Source organism: Hemitrygon akajei, chromosome 6 (genome assembly GCF_048418815.1).
Source record: "Hemitrygon akajei chromosome 6, sHemAka1.3, whole genome shotgun sequence".
Lineage (NCBI taxonomy): Eukaryota > Metazoa > Chordata > Chondrichthyes > Myliobatiformes > Dasyatidae > Hemitrygon > Hemitrygon akajei.
Genome location: NC_133129.1, coordinates 145,889,166 through 145,915,332, shown reverse-complemented (window position 1 = coordinate 145,915,332; position 26,167 = coordinate 145,889,166). Strand labels below are relative to the sequence as shown.

Genomic DNA, 26,167 nt, shown 5'->3' with positions numbered 1-26,167 from the left:
AGAGCAGCAACAGCATTGCGTTTCCTTCATTTGTAGACATTTTCTCTTACTGTGGACTTACGAATGCTCAGGTCTTTAGAAATGCTTTTGTAGCCTTTTCCAGCTTCATGCATCTCTACAATTCTTCTTCTAAGGTTCTCTGAAAGTTGTTTTGATCGAGCCATGGTGCACATAAACAGATCTTTCTTGAGAAGAGCAGGTCCTGTCAGTAATCTGACTTTGTGTGTCTTTTTTATAGGGCAGGGCACCTCTACAACCCATGACTCCAATCTCATCTCATTGATTGGAACACCTGACTCCAAATAGCTTGTGCAGAAGACATTACCCCAGAAGTTCGCATACTTTTCCCAACAAGTACATGTAAATTTGGATCATGTTTCTCAATAAATAAGTGAACAAGTATAATGTTTTTGTGTTTGTTTATTTAACTATGTTCTCTTTATCTAATTTTAAGACTTACATGAAGATCTGATCACATTTTGGATCATATTCATGCAGAAATAGAAAATATCTACAGGGTTCACAAACTTTCTAGCAGCACTAAATTTGATTTGGCAGTGTACTCCTGACATCTATCCATTTCACTACCCATACTGCCTATTTCCATTATCTTAAAATTACATCTCTGAGATAATCTGCTCATAAACCTTTACTTTTGTTATGCTTGCAGTATTCACCCAACTGGCTTATCATTTTCAAACGTTAGCTCATCCAAAACTCAACTGCACATACCCTAACTTGCAACACGTCTCATTTACCTATCATATTGGGTAGTAGTACGTAAAAATGTCATCCTTGTTTTCAAATTCCCTGCCTATCACTGCAAGCTTCTGGACCCCATCAAGGCTGTTGCTCTCGACTATCTCAATAGCCTCGGATATTCAAATGTAATTCTTTAACTGCTAGCAACTACACTTTTAAGAGGTAAGGCCATAATTCTTGTCATTCCCTCCCAAAGCTCTTCTCCCACTTTATCTCTTTTTCCTTCTTAAAACTTAACTTTGTAGCCAAACTTTCAGCTGTATTTCCTGACATCTCTGAATCTGGCTCAGTGCCATTCTCTTCTGTTTGATCTTTGTTTTTGCTGGATAAATGAGCTAAATCAAATTTCATTAAGTTTCTGTTCAATTTTGCCACCTAGCTCAAAAAGCCAAATTTTCTGCTATTGTTGCTGCTCGTCAATCTACTACAGCTCTTGATCTAGGACAGCTGCAAATTCAGTCATTTTAATTTTTTGCTGAACTCCCTCAGATACTCTGTGTACACCCTTTCTTTTCTTTTAACCTTATCCATACCTACGTTGCTGTAAGAATTCTATGTTTTCACAAATTGGACTGCTTGTTTATTTGCTAATTTTCTATTCCTACCACTTGAGTAGATCTGACCCCAAGCTGTGATAGTTGTTCCCTTTATCTCTTTGCCCTACCTTCAATTAATATGATTTGTCACCTTTTCAACATTTCAACAGTTGCCAGGAAATGCCTCCTTTGCTAACACGATATAAATGTTAGTGTTTGTGTGTCGGGGCGAAGTCATGACAAGCTTTTTGGTGATTGCTCATCTGAAACCTGGTGGAGCCCAGGTGTTTTTTTTACGAGGTTGAGTTACTAGCTCGACACTCAACCCAGGCATGGATGGAGAGCGTGCAAACTCAGGATCTTGTCCCGAAGTCCAGCGCTGACACCACTACGCCACCAGCCGGTTTAAGCCTAAGGGCATGTAATTTATCTTTCCATTCATCTTGCTATTGTATCCATTGACAATTGACAATATAACTGATAAGATATACTGCTTCAATACAGCTTTCCATGCAACTTCATCTGTTTCTTTTCAAATGTTTTGCAGATTCCATTTCCACAGGATGTAGATGAATGCATCACCCAAACCTGTGTGGAGGGGGAAGTAATTCAAATCAATAGATCCCATCATTGTCCTTACCTTCTTACTCCACCCACTTGTGAGCTCCTGGGATTTGCTGTGCAAGTGAACACTGATAAGTGTTGTCCACAGTGGGAATGTCCATGTAAGATATCTGACTTTGTGATAAAGCTTTATTTTAGTAAGACCTGATCAGATCACAAAATAGAAGATAACTAATTTTGTTACTCCCACCTTAGATTATCAAAATACCCAAGTGGACTTACCTTACTCATTTCTATTTTAAACATCTATTTCTGATTCCACTAAATTATATTATTAACCTAAGATACTTTGTAAGCAAAACCTTTGTTAAACCATAAAAATATTTCTAATAATTACTGTACAGTGAAATTAGTAATAACATTTGTCAGCACAAACTCCCTGCCTGATGATTTTTTTGTCAATATTTTATGAAGAGGGACCTGTAGCCTTATTTTTTCTGAGTTTTTTTTCTACAGTGATATAGAAAAATAACTTCTGTGTTAATTGCTTAAGGAATACCCATAATCAAGGATCTCTTACTTATATTCTACTTTTCCGGTTTCTAAAGTGTCTGTTAAGCCCAACATGGGGGTGTCGACTCTTTCACGGATTGAACTGATGAGTTGGGTGGATAATTTTGAGATTGTGTGATTCTTGCAGCAGTCACCAAGACTTCTGAGTGGTTCTGATGCATGGACTTGACACTCTATCATCCTGAATGCTTTTTCTTCACCCTTGACCACCCGTGGGCCAGAATTTCCAAGAAACAGTGAAGGTGTTGCATGTTTTCAAAGAGGGTATCAGGGCATCCTCGTCCTGGTAATCACCTCACATGACAGAGCTCTGAATAGAATGAAACAACAACACACACAAAATACTGGTAGAACACAGCAGGCTAGGCAGCATCTATAGGGAGAAGCGCTGTTGACGTGTCGGGCTGAGACCCTTCGTCAGGACGTTAGGCCCGACACGTCGACAGCACTTCTCCCTATAGATGCTGCCTAGCCTGCTGTGTTCTACCAGCATTTTGTGTGTGTTGTTGTTTGAATTTCCAGCATCTGCAGATTTCCTCGTGTTTGCTCTGAATAGAATGTCTGTTTTTGCTGTCAGGCATGCTAGATGCAAACTGTCCAGTGCAGCCAACTGAGTGTAATTAGATTCTAGGGATTTGGGATATTGGCTGGGAGTGAATGTCAGCAATGTTTACTTATACTTCTAGTGGCATTGGAAGGTTTTGCAGAAATCACATTGTTTTTGTTTCATTGTCTTAAGGTGCCTGCTGAAGGTAATTGAGGTCCTGGAAAATCTGGGAGGACAGGAAAACCAAATATCTGGTAGACCATGAGCTCTGAAGCTTTGATCTTCAGATACTCTTTTACTTAGCTTACTGAAGGTTGTGCTGTGCACCAGAGATGATGATGAATTTCATCATTTATGTCTATCTGTACTCTCAGGTTTGAGGAATGGCTTATTTTATTTTCCAGAGTCATATGTTGAGCCTCTGTTCTCCTAAGGCAATGTTGTGCAGTAGGGGCATGGATGGGGTCTTTGTCTTGTGGATTTTGAGTATAAGGCCAATACTCTTGTATATTGCTGTTAGCCTCTTACGGAACATTTTATTATTGGCATTAAAATTCATTTATCATTTAATTCATCACAAGCTGCCAGATGCATTTGTTACTGAAAGTTATTAGTTAAAAAATGAAGTGTGTAATGTTGTGACTGTGATTGAAGTTATTGGAGAGACACTGAAGTTAGTGATATAGAAGTCTTTATTCATCACACAAGTGGGCATCAGTCTGGAGACACTATTGGTAGAGGCTCACAAACCCATTGGTACTGTGCATCACATTTTTATACCCTAAAGATCAAAGGTAACAAAAGGTGACTCAATACAATTTTAATGGTTACAATGACATTGTGTACTTCAATATTTGGGATGACAAAAGGTTCCTCTGAGATGAATAGTGGAAGTACATTGTAATTGATAAGGCACCTCTGAAGATCCAAACTGCTTTGGGAGAAACTAATTACCACAAATATTCTAAAAACTTCTGACGATGAAGAGACATGTTTGATATGCTAAGTGACAATATCTGTTTGGTCTACCAGCTTGAACTCAAGTCACAATGGTGCAAGTAATTTAATCATGTTGTCTTGATCTAATACAAGTCAAATTAACACAACCCCATTGTTTTAACATTTGACTGTTGTATATGTAATCTTTTAGTCTGTGAGCTAGTTGAACTTCAATTTATTGCTTACAATAAGAACTGAAGGCTAATTGCAAGTTCAAGGCTTGTTACAATTTGTTCTTATTTGAATTAATATCTGCTACATTTATCCACGTAATTTCAGAATACTCCTGAATTTTGCACAGTACAGTATATGTCAATGAGGAATGGAGAGCGAGTTTGTGAATCTGGTGGGTGCAAAGGATGTTGGGAATGGTAAGGGTGGAGTGCTATGGGAGGGGCATGGGACACGTAACAGAAAAGGAGAGTTGGGGCGGGCGGTAGTGCAGGCAGAGACACACCCAGCCCTGAGACACCAGTTAAGGTCATTTGATTCTAAACAATTGGTTTATTTAACATTACAGTATGTCTCTCTGGTGCTTCCCACTCCCTCCTTTCTTGCTTCCCCTTTTCCCAATCATGATTCCCCTTTCCCTGCCCTCTTCCCACTCTTAGTCCTTGTAAGAATCAGGTTTATCGTCACTCACATATATTTTTTGTGGCAACAGTACAGTGCAATACATAAAATTGCTACAGTACCAAATGAATATTCATGCCCCTCTGGCATCCTGAATTGTGAATAGTCACCTTTTGCAACTGGTGGCCCTGACTCGACAAACTATCCAGCTCTATCTAGTAGCTGGTTCTTTACACAAACACCACACTTTTTATATCAGATTTCTGCTGTATCCTTTGTTACTCTGGGATCATGTGTTTGTTGAACTAAACAGATCTAAGTATTGGCATTACTCTTAAAAAAAATACTCACCCCTTTAGAATGCTGAAGTTACTAGGTACATAGTGCATCATGAATGTATCCCAGACAAGCTCCCAAATGTTGTAACAGTGATTGAAGTCACTGTTGAGACATGAAGCTGGTGATAGAGAAGATTCTACTCATCACGCCAACCAGGCAACATTTTAGTCACTCTTGGTAGAGGCTTACAAGCCAAAGGTACACCATGTTTTAGAACAATAAGATCAAAAGTGCAGTAGCTAATTCAATACAATTTCAATAATTACTATGAGATTGTTTACTTCAATACTTTGGAGTGACAGATGATTCCTTTTAAATATGAAGTGGAAATACATTGTAATTGATAAGATACCTCTGACAATCCAAGCACATTTTGGAGAGATTAATTAACACAAACATTCTAAAAACTTCTGACAACATAGAACCAGACACTCAAAATTAATGTTATCAGGACTGTCTCTGAGTACACAAATATGATAAGTACACAAAAACTGTTGATTGTCTATACCTGTGTCCATGTTAGAAACACTACGAGACAACATCCGTCTTGTCTGCCAGCTTGCACTCAAGTCAAACTTGCCTCATACAGTGCAAGCCAAATAACACAACCCCATCATCTTAATGTTTGGCTGTTGCATCTTCAATCTCTTAGTCTGTAGGCCAATTGAACTTCAATTAACTGCTTGCAATTCACAATAAGAACTGAAGGCTAATTGAAAGCATCCTGAACATATTTACATTTACAGTAAGAACTGAAGACTGGATTTTGTTTAATTAATAGCTGTTATATCCACATAACTGCAGAATACTCTCTATCAGTTGAACAGTTTAGAAAGAAATTTAGTCAAGAAAGTTTCAAGGTCTGAAGGAGACAGCTGATTTGCTATAGTGCAAAGTAATGGAGTGCAGTAAGTATTTTAGCTGAAAAGGCTTGCGTTTTTTCCCTAATGGAAAGTGTGCTGTAATGCTACTGAGGTCAAGTTCAGTTGAGGTGGTGAAAAGTTTCTTGCAAAGGAGAATGAGAATTGTGGTTTTATGCTGGATTGCTGAGAAAGCATGGAAGTGGGGTCTGGGGAAATATGAGGGTTCATCATTGGAGAGGTCTTTGGAGGACTGACCTTGAAGGTTTCTTGGAGGTTATTGAAGAGATGGTACTAGAGAAATGGAGGGTTAAACTTGAGTTTTGGGAGTTTGGTTCATTGGAAAGGGTCACTTTGACTTAATGCTAAGCAAGAGCAAAGCAGAGAAATCAAGTTATGGATTTTCCTCACAGAAGTTCCATTTCAGTGTAATGATAGTAAAGCACGGTTGCCTTGGGTGTGACCAAAGATGTAATGAATTATATAGACAGAATTGTCTGCTCAGTGTCTGGGTATTGACAGCACCCTTTGAGAAACGAAAGTGGAAATCATATTGTCATACAAGGGTACTCTATCTTTTGTGCTGATGCACAATGTCCAGAAAATGTCTATATTTTGTTGTATCATCGCAGTGGTATGCAGGAGAAAGAGCGCAGCCCTTGGCCTCCACAATGTTGATTCTACATTCAATTTCATCAGGTCAAATACAAACAAAGGAACTTTACCCAATAACCACCATCCAACCTCAGGGGCAGTTTACCCACCAACAAGATGTAAAATGTGGGGGGCAAATCAGAGCACCTGAGGGAAAGCGACACACCCACAGGGAGAATGTACAAACTCCACACGAACAACATCTGTGGTCAGAAACAAATGAGGAAGGTACACATCTGTCCTAGCATGCGAAGTCAGCTGCAGTGGACTGGGCGGATGAGATCTACAGTGAGATCCATTGGCCAGGATGGCAGTGCTGTAACGCTATGTGGAGAATGAAGGATATGACGAGGCGCAGAAGTAGTCATAGTTATCCACTGCAACCAGGGAAGATCCCGGTTGTGACATCTACTCAGATGACTGTACCTGAACTTCTGAGGTCAGGACAGTGTAACTGTTAGTGTGCAAGGCCTTTCTACCTTAAGTACTCTCCCAGACAGGCTTCCTGTCTTCATTGGATGCAGTAGTACTGGTAGTATTCTAATTTGTTCTATATTTCATTTAAATACATAATTTGTTACTCAATTAAACAGTAGTTTATGTTTTTCATACTTTTTAAACTATTTCCATGAAACTTCAGCTAATTGGGGCAGCTGCTTAATTAGGCCAAAATATGCTGGTCCTGATGTGTCCCAATTAACCACAATCTACTGTATATACATTAAGGGAAAAATTACTTTACTTGCACTTGGTGCATATTGTTATGAATTCTGAGGAGAAGTAATTGAAGGATAAAATCAACAAAAATTCCCTTCTATTCTCTTTTTATCTAAAAATGGATTTCTCTGTGCTCCACAAAAAGGAATGAAACAGTAATGAAAATCTGAACCTTCCTAGTTAGTTTTTTGAAGTAAAAATGCTATTTGGAAATGCACCAAATTACTTGGCAAAGTATAAAATAAACAGAAACTATACAGAGACTGCCATAATTGTCTTGTATTGACCACCTGGCTGTAAGGACCACCTGGCTGTAAGGGGCCTCCATCTCAATCATCAATTTGATGATTGACATTTAAACTTTTGTTGAACATTGAACGATGAATATAAAGGTCCTCAACTACAGCAGAAAGTCTCAATAGAAAGTAAAATACAATACATTTTATTAATTTTAAAGCATTTTTTCTATAACCAAGTGGAAAAAACTGTGGGTATCTTCAGTTTCCCCAAGAGTCATTGAAAATAGTTTCTGTTCATACAGGGATACGCAAATCTTAACCTTGGCAGCATATCTGCTTCACAAAACTGAATCAAACACCTGTGCAACCCCTTACCTGTACGAGATATGGCCCATTCATATTTTTCTTGCCAGAGAACTCCCTCTGAGAACTACTGAATGTGCAAGGATTTAAATTAGGCCAACTGTTTCAGTATTCTGTTCTATGTGTGCTCATTATACATTTGCATACATGTCTTTACAGAAGTTAAGAAATATTTTGAGGCTAGGGAATGGTGGGCCAAAGGGATATTAAAAAGGGCTCTGATGTCCTCTTTCTATGCTCACTCCTGTTGCTCAATAATTTTTCAAGGAACTGGAGGAAGCCAAGTTTATCCTTTGCAGACGCCTCAATCAGCAGGCCTGCATCCCAGTGGGTCATATACTTCTATTTTTGCATCACTGCCATTCTTCCCGATGTGGGAACAAGAGGCAAGTCAAGACCCGTGAATAAGGAGTAGAAGAAATCTTGACTACCTCTCTTATGTGTTACATATTTTCCATGTTATAAATCAATCATTGCAGAACCTTATCTTGTTGCATAATGTGTTTACATCTGATGTTTTTCATTTTAAATAGAAGCTTGGAAAGTTTTTGTTAAAATTTAGTAATCTCATTTTTAAGCACTTAACTTTTCATGAGAATGATAATGTGATTTGTGCATGATGTAAGAGTGTCAGCCGCTACTAGAGCTGCTCCTTCTCAGTGTTCTTTGAAGCTCAGATTTCCTGAGTTTTGGAAACTAGTTTTAATTACAGTGTGAGCTAATTAACTTTTGTAGGTCGATGTTCTATTCTTGCCAATCTATACATAATTACTTTTGATGGAAGTGGTTTTGGCATTTCTGGAGCTGCATCATACGTTATTGCTTCCACGGCAAATGAAACTATTGTTATTGGGATCAGCGAATGTCTCAACAACCAGATGGTGAGTGTTCAAGATAATATAAACCCCCGAGAATCCATGTTACTTCACAGCATAAAGTACAAGGTTGCCTGAATCACTACATCTTTCTAATTATTAATTATCATGCATCATTCAACAGAATTATCTAACTTTAATCAAGAGAATTTGCTGGCCAAATTCAATTAGATAAATTCTTCAGCATCTAATTTAATAATTCAGGGCTGATTTACAGCACTGGTATTCGTTAAAAGAAAAAAAAATAGGCATGAATATAATCCATTTGCCTTAGTTGGAGGTAATTTGCAGCTGGCTCATTTTAAAACTTCTGCAATGTTTATAGTTTTTATTATCTTCATAACTATTGGAAACACTGACATTCATTTTGGCAAATATTTCTCTTTCTGTGCAGGTGGTGTAAAGCATTCCCGTGAATTCTGCAAAACCCAATTTATTTGAACATTCTTTGTCCTCTAATCTAGACAATGGGTGCTGGCTGACTTCATGATTCCAGTGGAGCATCATGGCTAACCGAGATCTCTCACTCAGTCAAATTCTTTGCACACTGTTTGTACCCAGTATTCACTGATGCACATTTTCTAGCATGACTCCTGTGTGTTTATATTCCCCTTGGGAACATGAAATGATTTGTACTACACCACTTCTAACCGGTCTAGATAAAAAAAAACATATAAATATATATATATATATTAGGGGTCAAACCAATTATCTTGCAGGGCTTTAGATTTCTAGTAGCAGAATACTATTGCTCTTGTCAACAGTTCTTTATCTAGTTTTATAAAAAGTAGAGAAATAAAATTCAGTTTCCCATCTTGAAGCATGTATTTGTGAATGAAGATCTCTATGTGGATAATTTGTAAATATTAGTAAATTCCAATGCTTAATATCCACTGTTTTTGCCTTTAACAAAGAGAAATTGATGTTTGATATTAATTTGAAATTGATAATATCTAGTGCTCACATTTTTAAGTCAAAAATCTAATTGTAAATATTTTCTATTCTCCCACCCCCCGCAATCTCAATAACTGGGGAGAATAAATCAAACTTCCCAGTGATATGTGATTTCATTTCAAGATTAATGATGTTTCACCTCCATGATGTGGTGAAATGTAGACTATAAAACTACTTATGCAATGATTTGGAACCACACAACATGAAGATAGATGCAAATCTGTAACATTGTCCACTCTCGTCTCCTATCAGATATCTTCTTCTTCAAAACTTTATCTTTTCCATCTATTACCTCTCCGCTTCTCACTTTATTCCCTCCCACCTCATCCCCACCTGGATTCACCTATCACCTACCAGCTTGTACTCCTTGCCTTCCCCAACCACCTTATTTTGGCTTCTACCCCCTTCCTTTCCAGTCTTGATGAAGAGTCTTGGCTGGAAACATTAATTGTTTATTTCTCTCCTTAGATCAGGGGTTCCCAACCTGGGGTCTATGGACCCCTCAGTTAATGGTAGGGGTCCGTGGCATAAGAAAAAGTTGGGAACCCTTGCCTTAGATCTTGCCTGACCTGTGAGTTCCTTCAGCATTTTATGTGTGTTATTCTGGATTTCAAGCACCTGCAAAATCTCTTATGATTTTGAAATCAGGCACTTGGGCCCACTAAATTCTTGCTAACATGTATTTATGCTAATTGCACAATGATTTCATTTTATTCTCCTTTAAGCAGCCCCCCACCCCAGATATTATTGCTCATCTGACCAGAGGGAGCAATTTACAGTAGCCAGCCTGTGGGATGTGGGAGGAAATGAGAACAATTTGAGGGAATCCACACAGCTGGAGAACAACATGTAAACACACAGACAGCACCAGAAGTCAGGGATGAGTCCAGGAGCTGTGGGTCACCTCTCTTCTAGCAGCACAATTGGATCGCTTGGACACATGAGCAGATCTGAATCTAGCAATCTGAGCTTTGAATATACTGAAGTACCAGGTCTAGATTTAGGTTAGCATACAGTACCGCTCCAGCCACTCCCACCCATTATGAACCCATACCCACCCACAGCAAATGCTTGCACTCCTTTGGTGAACAAGCTATATGATTGGTTCCTGCAACTTACTGTCACTATTTAAATGAAACCTAAATAATGAAAATTAGACTTAGTAGGAAAAAAATCAAAACCATGATCCATTCTTTGAGGTGAGAAGGGAAAGATTTATAGTGGATTTTTCTATGTAGAGGGTGTTGAGTGTATGTAATGAACTGCCACAGGCAGTAGTAGAAGCAGGGACAATTAAAACATTTAAAGTACATTTGGGCCTGTACATGGATGGGAAAATTTTAGAGGAATATGGACCAAACTGAGGTAAACGGTACTAGCTCAGGTAGCCAGTAAGGCTGACTTGGATGAGTTGGACTGGAAGGTCTATTTCTATGCTCTATAGCTCTATGACTCATGTGTGTGGATGTCCTTGTTTCCAAATCTGAAAACAGATAATAATGCCAATGAAAGCAATGAATTTTCAGATGCACCTTAAAAGAAGGGTCTGGTATATACTGTTGGCTAGTATACAGTGTCTTGTGAAGGACTCCACGCATCCCTCACACAAACTCTTCTCCCTCCTGCCATCTGGCAAAAGGTACCAAAGCATTCAGGCTCTCACAACCAGACTGTGCAACACTTTCTTCCCCCAAGCCATCAGACTCCTCAATACTCAGAGTCTAGACTGATATCTACAGCGTTTATTATTATATTGTAATTTGTCCTCTATTGTGCCTATTGTCTTGTTTATTAATTATTGTACTGCCCTGCACTGTTTTGTGCACTTTATGTAGTCCTGTGCAGGTCTGTAGTCTAGTGCAGATTTTATGTTGTTTCATGTAGACTAGTGTAGCCTTGTGCTGTCTCACATAGTCTAGTGTAGTTTTGTGTTGTTTCATGTAGCACCAGGGTTCTGGAGGAATGTTGTTTCGTTTTTACTGTGTACTGTACCAGCAGTCTATGGTTGAAATTACAATAAACTTGACTTGACTTGTGAAAGTATTCAGCCCTCACAACTATTTTCACGTTTTACTAGCTCATTTTCTAAATTTAAAATATATTGAAGTATGATTTTTGAGCTAACTATTTTGCATCATGTTACATCAAAAGTAAAATTATAAAACCTGTCAAAATTTACTAAAAATTGTTGTTGAGTAGCTCCGCCGAACTGGCTTGTTCGCTTGCAGACATTTTATTACCCAGCTGGGCAACATCATCAGTGCAAGTTCAAACAAAATTTTGGTGATCTACATTGTTCATCTTTTATGTGTCCTTGGGGGGGGAGGGGTGTGTGTGTGTATATATATATATACATGGGTGGGGGGGGGGGTGGGTATCGGCCTTTTATGTTGGTTACTGAATATGTATTCTGTGATTGGTTTGTTAAAATCCGATTAGGTGACAACAGTTTATGCCCCACTTCAGCGTCATATCGTCAGTTCAAAGCCAAGAGCCAATTTACACGTGTCAATCAATGAGGTCAACGTTAATCCTGCATAACGGTCGACTAACACAGCTCGGTCAACAATTACCACCTAATCGGATTTCAATGAACCAATCATGGATTACAGAATCGGTAACTAATAGAAACGGCATATATACCCACACACCCACTAACAGACAAACAGACTAATCACCGAACAACGTAGATCACCAATGTTTCATTGGAAGTTGCACTGATGTTGCCTAGCTGGGTAACGAAACGTCTGCAAACTAACAAACCAGCTCGGCGAGCTACTCAAAACATCCTCAACCCGAGCTACAAATCATTTCCAACATTTTACCAAAAATTAAAAATCAAAATTGAGATGCTGGAAAAGTATTCATCCCCTTTGTAATTACTACGCTAACTTTCCTCAGGTGCAATAATATATGTTACCTGACCAACTCATCCAACCTGTTGATGTAGAAAATTGGTGGATCGCCTGAATTAACAGAGACCCCTCTCTTTGTAAGGTCCAACTGTGTGGTAGATTTTCAACAGACCAAACCAAAACGAAGACAAAAAACATTCAAGGCAGGTTAAGGACATAACAATAGAGAAGTGCAAATCTGGGAAGGATATGGGTCCATCTCAAAGCTAGTGAACATATCACGGAGCTCAGTGCAGTCCATCATGAAAAAGTGTAAAAAAAAATGAAACCGCAGCCACACTGACTAGGTCAGCCCACCCCTCTAAACCTAGTCGCTCTCAAAGAATGGCACTTGTAAGAGAGGCTACAGTGACACCAACGGTCACTCTGACCTGCTTGCCCCTGCCAGAAAGTTTAAATTGGGGGAGAAAGTTCATCTTTACAGGACGATGACCCAAGCATACTACCGGAGCAACCATGGAGTAGCTTCAAATAAAGAAAATTGATGTCCTTAGGTGACCCAGTCCTGACCTTAACCCAATGAAACATCTCTGACAAGACCTCAAGATTGCTGTCCACTGCTGCTCCCCAACTAATCTGACACAGCTTGAGCAAGGAGGATTGGCCAAATCTTTCTCTGTTACATTGTGCAAGGCTACTGGCTGTAATACCTGCTAGAGGCAGTTCAACTAAATACTGAGCAAAGGGGGATGACTACTTTTGAAATGCTGTTGTTTCAGTTTTTGAATTTTTGGTTTTTCATGCTTTACAATGTTCCCAGCTTTTTGCACTCTACTGCAAAAAATAGGAGCATGTGATTAAGAAATAAAAATTCTCCATTAAATTGGTCAAAATCCCTGTTTGTAATACTTATTTATGTGATCAAAGGGTTGAGGGCTGAATACAAGGCACTGTGTTGCAAGACAATCAAAAATTGTTTGAAGAAAACCTTTATATGACCTCCTGACAGTAATTTCCTCCTCGAGATTAAAATTGGTTTCACAGTCCATCTGGGAGTTAAATGAATATGATAAGCATGAGTGGAAGAAGAGAAACTTGCACCTACATATTGTTGAGTTTTCATTAATATGCTACTAGGTTAGCCATGGATGATATCTACAGATGATTTTGATATTCCCACCTTGGTAGATGGGAAATTTGTATATCAAGCATTAGTGGTGTTGCTCATGAAACAAGGTTACTATTGTCCTTCAGGTGAAGTAGATGTGTTGTATTCACCAGTCTGCTCAACAATCTGCTCCTATATCTTATAGTCTTATAGGAGAATGGTGTTGAGATGGATAATAAATCAGCCATGATGGAATGACAGTGCAGACCTGATGGGCCAAATGGCCTAATTCTGCTCCTATGTCTTTTGGTCTCATGGTCATGTAAATTAGATCCACAGTAATGTGATTCATTCTTAACAGCCCTCTGAAGTGGCCTGTTAAGCTCTGGGCTCAAAGGCAATTTGTGTGTCAGTTTGGCAGACTGGTGGATAGGAATAGTTCAGGCTGGGCTCATGAATTGAGGTGGGCACGTTAGTGCAAATGGGGATAATGAATTGGTGTTTTATCGTGAGCGGGAGGATTGTGGCAGATTTGTGATGGGAGGTAGTGTTAATAAGGTGATGTGACTTGTTTGGGTTGTGAGTATGCAATAGTGAATAGACTTTGAAACAATTCAAACTAATTTCTAAAAGAGTATTGCCCATGGAATAACTGCTATTACATCTATAATCAGTGCAGAAACTGTCTTATCCACATAATAAAAAATGCCTGGTTGAATTTCTAAAAAAAATTACTGAACTATTCCTGACAATAAATCTTCATTACATGATGGTTCAAAAATTTTAGTTCATTAGATTTTTAGAAAGAAATTATGGACCTTAACAGAACTAGAACGGAGCCAATCCAAACTAATCCAATCATCATTAGATTAATTATGTGTTTACTTATCAAGAACACCTGGTTCATGGCACAAATTAGTCTTTAATTGCCTGTTACTAAATATCTTTGCTACACAGATATAATGTATCAAAACTGTTTGAAGGAGGTCCTGATTATTAAAATGCATCTATTAATAATATTTGTGGAAAGAGACAGGATGTTTGATACTTTGCCATGAGAAAATATGTGAAGCCTTTAACTAAATCAGATACATCCACACAGTTTATTATACAGCGTTCATATTTTGTTTAAACTATTCGCTACTGAGTCCTCCTTCATCTAATCTATCTTGGTAAAACACATTCTTATAATTGCGTTCAAAATAGGACCATGTAACTTATAGCAAATTACTGAAGTTTCACTACTCAGCTCTAGCAAAAAGCTTAAAATAGGAGCTCCAAACTACTGAATTGATCTTTAAAAAATAATTTTGCTAATTTTGTATCAGGTTTGTCTCTTTTGATTACCTAAAAGCCAGACCTGACTCATTCAGAATTTGACTCATTTTAGTGAAAACAAGTGCATCTGCTTTGGGCCTATCATGTAGACTTAATAGCCGATAAAAACGACTTGCTGTATTGATCAGCATAAATCCTAATGATTTCAAATTTGCGAAGCTGTGAATATTATTTGGGGTCTTCTAGTAGGAAGAACTTGTGAACTTTAAATCTGATACGCAGCTATTCATTTGGTCCAGAATTCCTCTGGAGATTGTTTCAGAGAAAATTTAAATGTGTGTTTACGTGTTTGATAGACAGTTGATAAAATAATTTTTAAAAATCCTTTCATAGCAACAAACTACATTTCTAGTATCTTATATATTTATATATTTTGGAAGTGACGATTTAATTACTGAAAAAGTTTATTAAGTAATCATGGAAAACATAAAATGCCATTAGGTGAAGTTAGTGGGTGCACAACAAGGTTCTCTGCTCCATTTACCAATCTGCTGATGCGAGCAGGTACAGTCAGACTAGAGATAAATTCCTGTCTGAAGGATGACATCCAGAAAATTTTTACAATGTTCGTTTGCACCCTGCTTGTAGGCAAACTTCATTTGCATTTCAACCAGTATTTTACATAGGTCTACAATTGTTCTAATGGTCTTGCAAATTTCCAAACATTTGGTCATCGCCTGAGCCTTACTCTGATCTTATAAGTGATGTTATTATGTATTTCTCACTCTCAGGCATTCTTGATAAGCTACTGACAAAATTAGTGACTCAAACATTATTTTTTAAAAATCACAGTATTCTGTACACAGAATACAGTAGTCTGTATCTCTCAATTTGAAATTTGCTAAAATTTTGAAAATTATTGTGGTCTAGGATTATGGGAATGCTTCACTACTGGAACTTGCTCACAGTTAGCAACAGAAGCACAGAGAACTATGAACTTTCAAGAGAATGTGATAAACAAAAGATAATTAGGCTAGATAGGAGGTACTATTTGTTCATTTTAGAATATCTGTGTATTTAAATGACATTCTGAGACTGGTTAAGATGTGACATTTGTTGCAAAGAATACGAAAACATTATCATAACTTAAAATTAAGCATGAGGCCTAGATGACATAAAACTACGTAGTACAGTTCAACAAGGCACTGGAAGTGTGTAGTGATTTGATTTAGAAAGTAGGCCCTCACAAAATATGGAATTATTCCAGAGGTACTCAATAATTATTATAAACTTTCACTCTGAAGAGCAAAACTATCAAGAGAATGAGCATTGAATGTTAATTGAAATCATTATGTTATAGTGTGTAATACAGATTTGTGATTAATCATCGTGTTTCTTCCTAATCAGACCACAATGATCCAACCTCAAGTGAACTCCAGCTACCTGTGCCTCACCAGGCTTAACATAACTCATGGATCAAACATAGTCATGATTGACCAGCCGAACAGAAGAGTAAGTTCGCCATCTTTAATTTACATTTAGTTACATGATTCATCCTCAAGTTCTCCTGAATTTCATAATTATTCTTTCATTTAATGCAATTGCAAAGCTACAACTCATGTTACTAAATATTAATATTAATCATGGGCTACATTGTAGTGCCTAGAGTGTGCTAATCTGGGTATGTCTTGGTTCATAAATATTAAAAGTGCCATCAGGAATAAGGTAATTCTTATCCAATACTGCAGAAATATTTATCAATGAGCTTCTAGCTATATTAAACTCTGAGCAGTGTTTAAAATTTATTCTTGTTTGGCACAAAGGGAAATGTTCTTGGAAATTTAATATTAATTCTATCAATGAAATTGTCATGATAAAACCAATCTAAAACTAATTACAAACATCTTCCTCATCTTTATTGAGTTTTTAATTAGCAGTTCATTTTCCTATTGTCTGTTCATATGTTGTCCCAAATGACTTGAACAATATGAAAGTCATGCATTTTGTACAGATTTAAAAAAAGATGGCTGTTATTTAATAAGGGAAGTTGTAATGATTTTCCTTTATGTCATATTCCATAAGACCATAAGAAATAGGAGCAGAATTAGGCCACTCGGCCCATCAAGCCTTCTCTACCATTTCATCATGGCTGATTTATTATCACTCTGATCCCCAGTCTTCTGCCTTCTCCCCATGACCTTTGGCACTATAACTAAGCAAGAACATATCAATCTCCACTTTAAATATTCTCAATGACTTGGCCTCCACAGTAGTCTATGGCAATGAATTGCAAAAATTCACCACCCTCTGAGATTCACATCTCTGATCTAGATGGACATCCCTCTATTCTGAGGGACTTTCAATATTCGACAGGTTCCAAAGAGATCACCCTCATTCTTCTAAACTACAGTGAGTAAAGGCCCAGAGCCATCAAATACTTCTCATATATTCATCCTTTCATTCCTTGAAATCATTCTCGTGAGCCTCCTCGGGACCTTCTCCAGTGCCAGCAGATCTTTTTTTAGATAAGCTGTCCCAAACTGCTCATAGTACTCCAAGTGTTGTCTAAACAATGCCTCGTCATCACAACCTTGCACTTTTATCACAAACACAAGAAATTCTGCAAATGTTGGAAATCCAAAGCAACACACACAAAATGCTGGAGGAACTCAGTAGGCCAGGCAGCATGCAAGATTATGATCAAGCTGTCAACATTTCAGGCTGATACCCTTCTACAAGACTGGAAATTAAGGGGACCAGGCCAGAATAAAATGGTGGGGGGAGGGGAAGGAGGATAGCTAGAAGGTGATTGGTGAAGCTAGGCAGGTAGGAAAGGTCAAGCTCTGGAGAGGAAGGAATCTGATAGGAGAGGAGAATGGACCACAGGAGAAAGGGAAGGAGGAGAGCCACCAGGGGAGTTGATAGGCAGGTTTCGAAGAGGTAAAATGGCAGAGGTAAAAAGGGGAGGGTGGTGGAAATTTTTTTCCTGGAAGGAGAAATTGACAGTTGGAGGCTATACGAACAGATATAATGTGTTACTCCTCCACCCTGAGGGTGGCTTTATCAAGGCACAGGAGGAGGCCGTGGGCCGACATGTTGGCATTGAATGGGAATCGGAGTTAAAAATGTTGGGCCACCGGAAGTTCCACTTTTGGTGAATGGATCGGATGTGCTTGACAAAGCAGTTTCACAATTTATGACAGGTCTCTCCGATGTAGAAGAGGCTGCAATGGGAGCACTAGAAGATGGACAACCCCAGCAGATTCACAGATGAAATTCTGGGCATTGAATGGAAGTGAAGGAGGAAGTGAATGGATGGGGGTAGCACTTTGGCTGCTTGCAGGGATACTGTAAGTGCCAAGAGGAAGACTAATGGGGGGAAATGAATGGACAAAGGAATCATGGAGGGAATGATCCCTGTGGAAAGCAGAGAGAGATGGGGAGATAAAGATGTGTTTGGTGGTAGGATCCCTTTGGAAATGGTGGAAGGTGTGGAGAATGATATGTTGGATGCACAGGCTCTTGGGGTGGTAGGTAAGGACAAGATGAATTCTATCACTGTTAAGGTGGTGGGAAGATGGGGTGAACAGGAATGTTTGAGAAATAGAAGAGATGCGGGTGAGAGCAGCATCAATGGTGGAAGAAGAGAAATCTGTTCTTTGAAGAAGGAGGACATTTCTAATGTCCTGTAAAGGACTCTTGCTATTATATTCTAGTCCTCTGGAAATGAAAGCTAACATTACATTTGCCTTCCTCACCACTGACTCAACCTGCAAGTTAAACTTCAGTAAATCCTGCACGAGGACTCCCAGGTCCTTTTGCATTTCTGAGTTTTGAATTTCCTCCTCATTTAGAAAATAGTCTATGCCTTTATTCCTGCTACCAAAGTGCATGACCATACACTTCCCTACATTATATTCCATCTCCCACTTCTTTGCCCAATCTCTCAATCTGTCTTTCTGCAGATTCCCTGTTTCCTCAGCACTACCAGCCCCTCCACCTATCTTTGTACATCTGCAAACTTGATTTCAAATCCCATCATCCAAATCACTGACATAAAATGTGAAAAGAATTGGTCCCTATACCGACCCCTGCAGAACACCACTAGTCACTAGCAGCTAACCAGAATAGCCTCCTTTTATTCAGACACTTTGCCTCCTGCCAGTCAGCCAATCTTCTATTTATGCTAGTATCTTTCTTGTAATATCATGGGCTCTTATCTTGTTAAGCAGCCTCATGTGTGGTACCTTGTCAAATGCCTGCACAAAATCCAAATAAGCAGCATCCACTGACTCTCCCTTGATGATCCTACCTGTTATTTCCACAAAGAACTCCAGCAGACTTAAGGAAACCATGCTTCTTTGGCTGACTTTATCACATGCCTTCAAGTATCCTGAAACATCATCAGTGATATTGGACTCCAACATCATCCCAAGCACTGAAGTCAGGTTTACAGTTCTATAATTTCCTTTCTTCTGTCTCTCTCCCTTTTTAAAGATTAGAGTGACATTTGCAACTTTCATTCCATTCCAGAATCTAGTGATTCTTGAAAGATCATTACTAATGCCTCAACAATCTCTTCAGCTACCTCTTTCAGTACTGCGTAGTGTAGCCGATTTGGTCCAGGCTACCTGCAGACCTTTCAGCTTCCCAAGCACTTTCTGCTTACTTATAGCAACTACACTGCTATTCAGGATGGTCTGCCCCCTGACTGTCTTGGCAGACTGCAGTGAAGGCTGACACAAAATGCTTATTAATGTCCACCATTTCTTTGATAATATTGGCTAGCTTGCCTTCATATTTCATCTTTTCTCTCCTCATGGTTTCGTTTAGTTGCTCTCCGATGTTTTTAAAAGTGGTCCAATCCTCTAACTTCCCACTATTTTCTGCTATATTATATACCCTCTCCTGTCAGCCATGGTTGCCTCATCCTCACTTTAGAATAATTCTTCATCTTTGGTATGTATCTATGCAGTGCCTTCTGAGTTTTCCTTAGAAACTCCAGCCATTGCTGTTCTGCCAACATCCCTGCTAGCATCCTCTTCCAATCAACTTTGGCCAGCTCCTCTCTCTTACATCTGTAATTCCATTTACTCCACTGTAATACTGATAGATCTGACTTTTATCTTCTCCCCTTCAAAGTGCAAGGAGAATTCTATCATATTATAATCACTGCTTCCCAAGTGTCCCTTTACCTTAAGCTCCCTTAGCAAATCTGATTCATTACACAACACCCAATCCAGAATTGCCTTTCCCCTACTGGGCTCAATCATAAGTTGCTCTAAAAAGCTACCTCATAGGCATTCTACAAATTCCCTTTCTTGGTACCCAGCACAAACCTGATCTTCCCAATCTATGCGTATATTGAAATCCTCCATGACAATTGTAACATTGCCCCTATTACATGCCTTTTCTATTTCTCATTGAAACTTATATCCGCCATCCTAGCTACTGTTCAGGGACCTGTTTATAACCCCTATCAGGCTTGCTTTTTCCTTGCAGTTTGTAACTCTACTCAGAAGGATTCTACATCTTCTGATCCTATGTCACCTCTTTCTGATGATTTGATTTCATTTTTTTTTAATCAACAGAGCCACCCCAGTGCCTACCTGCCTGTCCTTTCAATACAAGTTATATACTTGGATGCTAAGTTCCCAACTATGATCTTCTTTCAGTTATGACTGAGTGATGCCCAGAATGTCACACCTGCCAATCTCTAACTGCACCACGAGACTATCTACTTATTCCATATAGTGCGTGCATTCAAATACAACACCTTCACCCTTTCTGATTTTGGCCCCACGTTACACTTCAACTCATCCCACTGGTTGCAATTTTGCCGTATCGCCTACCTGTCCTTCCTCACAGGCTCATTGCGCATTGCATTGACTTGTACACCAACTGCCCCATCATCCCAGTTCCACTCCGGCTGTCAACATAGTTTAAACCCTCCTCTGCAGCTGCCCTCAAGGAAATTGGTCCCACTCCTATTGAGGTGTAATCCATCCTTTTTTGTACAGGTCATACCTTCCCCAGAAGAGATCCCAATGATCCGGAGATCTGAAATCCTGCCCCCTGCACCATTTCCTCAGTCACTAATTCATCTGTACTATCATCTTACTCGTGTGCAAACTATCATGTGGTAGTGGCAGTAATCCAGAGATTACTACTGTAGAGGTCCTTCTCTTCATCCTCTTCACTAACTCCCTATACCCACTGCGCAGGACCTCTTCCCTCTTTCCACCTAAGTCATTGGTGCCAATGTGCACCATGACCTCTGGCTGCTCACCCTCCTTTTTGAGAATCTTCTGCAGCCACTCTGAGACATCCTGGACCCTAGCACCTGGTAGGCAATGCACCATCCTGATTTCTCTTTTGCAGCCACAGAACCTGCTATCCATCCTCCTATCTATTGAGTCTCCTACCACTACTGCTCTGCCTGAATTTACGCTTCTCTCAGAGCCGGCCACAGTGCCACTGGCCTGGCTGCTGCTGCTGTGCCCTGATAGGTCACTCCCCCCAGCAGTATCCAAAGGGGTATATTGTTGCAGAGAGGAATGACCATAGGGTAACCCTGCACTGACTGCTTCCTCCCTTCACTTCTCTTTCATAGTCTTACATCATTGTCATAGAACATAGAACATAGAAATCTCCGGCACATTACATGTCCTTCAGCTCACAATGTTGTGCCAACCATGTAACCTGCTCGTGCTGTGCTTCTTATTTAAAAATGTAAGTTAAGTATGCACAGTGGTCTTACAGTTGCTAGATTTGGACTTGTTTCGTCAATGTTAAATCTGCTCAAAAAGGTTCCGTGAAATAGAAGCACATCTTAATTTCATTATCCAATTAGCCCTGGTCTGTTTCATTGTTCCACAAAACGTCTTCCTCCCAAACTTTAAAAAAATGTGAATTCTGGATCTTAGCAAGTCAATACGTAAAATGTTGTCTTTATTCCCACTAGATTTTGTTCTAACGAATTATTTTGAATCTCTGCCCTCTTATTACCATTTCTATTAAAGGCCTCATAATATTGAAACCTCAATCAAATGTCTTCTTAATCTTCTTTGCTTTAAAAATAACATCCCCAACTCATTAGCCTCTTCACATGTGTGAAGTCCCTGGAAATCCAGAAATTTTTGTGTATCTTCCCCAGTGTCTTAGCTTCTTTTTGTGTCACACTTAGAATGGACATATTATCTGGTTGAAACTTCATTCAGCCGATTAAGAGAGGCTGGGTGAAGGTCGGGTTCTTCTTCTCACAGATGGTGGAAATATTAAGCAAATCTCTGGGATAAATGCATAAACTCTTACAAGGTTATGCACTCTCCTTAAAGAGCAATATCTGAGTCGCATGGAAATAAAATTGAGAGGAAAATTGGCAATGCTGTCTTAACCTACGAGTACATCACATAGTCATTGAAATGACATGCCTGATTCTACATCATCAAATATAAGTTATTAGACAGATTCTTTTTGAAAAAGAAGTATGTCTTGAATTTCAATATGATGTGGAATTTTATTAACAAATTTGTAGAATTTAAAAATATATTTTAAATTTAATAAATGGAAATTTTAATTGAATTGTGTATAAATCCAAGTATTATTTTTGTTTGTTGTAGTTAACCATTAATTCAAAGTTAGGCTACACTCCATTCCGAAGATATGATTTTGAGATCATAGACACTGGGAATATGTACACAATCCTGACTCCAGCTGGTATCAGCATGCAGTGGTTTCACAGCACAGGGATGATGGTTATCGACACTGGAACTCCCAATAAAAAGCTAGCTACTTTGGGATTATGTGGTATGTAAACATTGATTACCTTAAATTGTATAGAAAGTTTTAGATTAAATCTTAGCACAAAGCGACAAAAGGAGTAAAATCATTTTACTGCATATTATAATATTCTTGAGCCAGTTTTTGAAGTGTGGTTACAATGTGTATAAGATCTGAAGGGAACCATACGTTGAGGGACACAAAAAACCAACTCTTGCAAATGCTGAAATGCTGAGACCCACATATCTGGGTAGTTGGTGGAAGCAAGAGGTCGGTGCTAGAAGACCACAGCTGGGAATAAATATTTTCATTTACTTATTTGAGATACAGTACAGAACAGGCTCTTCTAGCCCAATGAGCCGGAGCGGACAGCAACCAACCTACTTAAGTCTAGCCTAATCACAGGATGATTTACAATGGCTAATTAATTTACTAACCAGTACATCTTTGGACTGTGGGAGAAAAGTGAGTGCTCCTGGAGGAAACCCATGCAATCACAGGGAGAATGTACAAACTCCTTTCAGACAGCACTGAAGTTCAACACTAAACTGCAATGCCTTGAGTTGTAATAGAGTTGCCTGACCACTATGCTACCATGAGTTTTAATTTTGAAGAAAATACTATTGAATTATTAAGTTTATCTTTTTGAAGAGAAGACTCTTAAATGAAATAGTTTATTGATCTTGAGTATAACACCACCTCATTGTCCCAAATATACAGAAAACAATATTCTTTCTATTTTCAATATTGTTGTTTGCCATGAAGTTTCATATTAACTTGTTGAAATGACATTTTCTTACATATTTGTAGGCTATTGTGATGGAAACCCATCAAATGATTTAACCTTGAAAAATGGCACAGTTCTTAATAAAGACGATGACCCACTGATCTTTGTTGAAGATTGGAGGGTGGCTAGCACAGAGACTGATATAAAGATGAGCCGAATTTTTGAGGTTAACTGTTCTACAAGTAATTGCTCTGAGTGCTTCAAGATGCTCCGGAGTGAGTCTTTTGCCCCCTGCCATTCACAAGTAAGTAGCTTCAAAAATTAGTTTTAATTTCCCAAGAGTCAACCCTATGAATGATGTGGTATTCCTTTTGTGCTTACACCTCATTCATCACTTACCATTTCCCCCACTTGCATTATCACTACGGAATTCTTCTAACCTTGTTGTGTCTCTGCTTTCTGGAAGAACACTTTTCTCAAAATTCCGATTACATTTCTATCACCACAATTTTCAGCTAATTTTCAGCAGGCATCTATTTATATTGGAACAGGAGCTGCATTTGAAATTCCTATTCATTGAATTCTTCCTTAAGGTACTGGATGCTTGTTTTGTAAATTAGCATTCACTTCCTCTATCCAGCAACATAGTATTTTCTGAGGGTCATTATAAAGCGTGCATTGTGTGATTGTGGTCTTCATCCTGTCCAGCAGGCACTACTCTATTCTTCCCCTCTTCTAATTCCCTTCCTGCTGCAGGTGCAAACAACAGTTAATACTTAAGTCCGAATAGAAAAAAAAGCGTCTTACCTATTTTTTCAGTGATTTTTTGTGTTCTTAGCTGTTTCGTTACTTTTTGCTTTTCTTGTGCTATTTTGCTTTTTACATCTGTAAGGTAAACCAATCATTAGCCTTTTCAAAATTGTTTCATTCTCTTTAACATGATCTTCTGCTTGATCAAAAAAGATATCTTCATCTCCAAGTATCCATTGCATTGATGAAATATCCCTATATGAAAAATGCACCCTTTTTAAGCGATCTCTTGTGTCCTTACTGCATCTTTTTAATTTTAGCACTGTGCTCATGAGGAAACTTGTAGAGCTTCAGTTAAAAGCCAGATTTCATTGTAGCTATTGTATCTTTTGATAGAAACAGGTGATAAGAAATAGCTTCAGATGATTCTTTGCATAATAAGTGTGCAGCAATTAGAATGCAGAAAATATATTGCAGCAAATAGCTGTAAAAATATGATTGTATTATGAAAATGTGCATATATAATTCTGTTATTAAGGAGGGAGAGCTAATTTTTATTAGGTTGCCACTTTCTGCCCATGTTTATTGTTTGTATAGCTATGGTAAAAAAGAGAAACCATTATGTATTTACCTGGCTGCTACTTGTCTAAAATTATATTCAAAGTATATCAGCATCTGGAAATTAATGAAGTGGTCTACTAAGTATATAGAGACATGATGGAATTTTGGTTCAACCTTATTGGCATCTATTCTTAAGATAGATGTTATGATACAGCAACAATGAATATAGAATTGAAACTCTGCTCAATAAAAATGAAAGGTAAACAAACGACTAACTTAACTGGAAGTTAACTGCTATACGGCAACCTGAACAGTTCTTAAAGTGATAAATGCGAAAGTCCAAATGATTTATACAGTCAATTAGGAGAGACTTTTCTGAAGTAACGAATTCCTTGACGACGTGATGTTACTGCTAATCCCAGCCAAAATATGTCTCGCCCGAAGGATTCACGATGAAGGAAATAAAAACAGCTCGAAGGAACTGACCTTTTCCTTTGTGAATAACACTGCGCCCAACTCTTTCTACTCTTACAATGTGGGGGCTATCTTGGATGCAGGTTACTATTTCCGGAACAAAGATCCAATAAGGTTGATCCTGTATTACCGCCGATGATGCCAACTTTACTCGATCCTTCGGGTTTCCGTACTTCGGTAAATCTTCACTCTCCAATACTTAGACTTTAAAATTAAATCAAAGATACATCAAACATAACTGGCAGTGATTTTCAAAACTGCCGGCACAACAACAATGTAGCTTACAGTAGGAATTAAAACTCCACTTTAAAACAAAACTGTGTCATGAAACCAAATACGCAGCATAACGGAGTAACAGACGACTTAAACGACATCCCATCAAAAACTCCTGCATCACAGCAGACTTTACCCATTTTATACCTGTTGAAAACAGGCCATCAGATGACCTCACACTGGCGGGAAAATTACAGCATGTGATCTCACACTGGCGGGAAAATACATCATCCCACCATCACAAGATCACACCACCACCACCATCATGCTCACCAGATACTCAATTACATCATGGGCATAAGACAGTCACAAGATACCCACAGGGTATGTAACACAAACCAGGGTGACTCTTGTCTCTTTGTGTAACTAAACACCTTCTTTCCTGATACAAATCTTGTTAATATTTTCTGCATTCTTTTGAAGACCTTATCATTCTTTCTAAAGTCTGTAGCAAGAATTGGATGGAAAACTCAATTTGAGAGTCATTATTTTATTATAAATATATGGTATAACTTCCTTGTTTTAATTCTCTGTGACTCTAACTTTAATTATAAGAATCTCACTTTCTCCAGAACAGCTATATAGGATGTCTTACAACTTTCAAAAAAGTGCACTTATCAATCTTTAAGTGTCTCTCTTCCTGAATCTCCTGTAAAGTTGTTTCATTCATTTTGCGTTGCTTCTTATTTTGCCATTCATAATCTATTACTTCCGATTTCATGGCCAAATTTTCAATCTAGCTAATTTCTTCCCACTCCTGAGATCATTTTAAAACTTACTTTTTTTCTTTATGTGAATGCCACC

General features: G+C 38.5%; 1 protein-coding gene across 1 annotated transcript in view; it reads left to right on the top strand.

Moving 5' to 3' along the window:
* otog (otogelin) overlaps window positions 1-26,167 on the top strand; it is a 228,381-nt gene that overhangs the window by 171,533 nt on the left and 30,681 nt on the right. Inside the window, 5 exon segments of the mRNA XM_073050064.1 lie at window positions 1,846-2,023; window positions 8,462-8,607; window positions 16,204-16,308; window positions 22,419-22,605; window positions 23,389-23,609. Of these exon segments, the coding sequence (XP_072906165.1) occupies window positions 1,846-2,023; window positions 8,462-8,607; window positions 16,204-16,308; window positions 22,419-22,605; window positions 23,389-23,609 (837 nt within the window).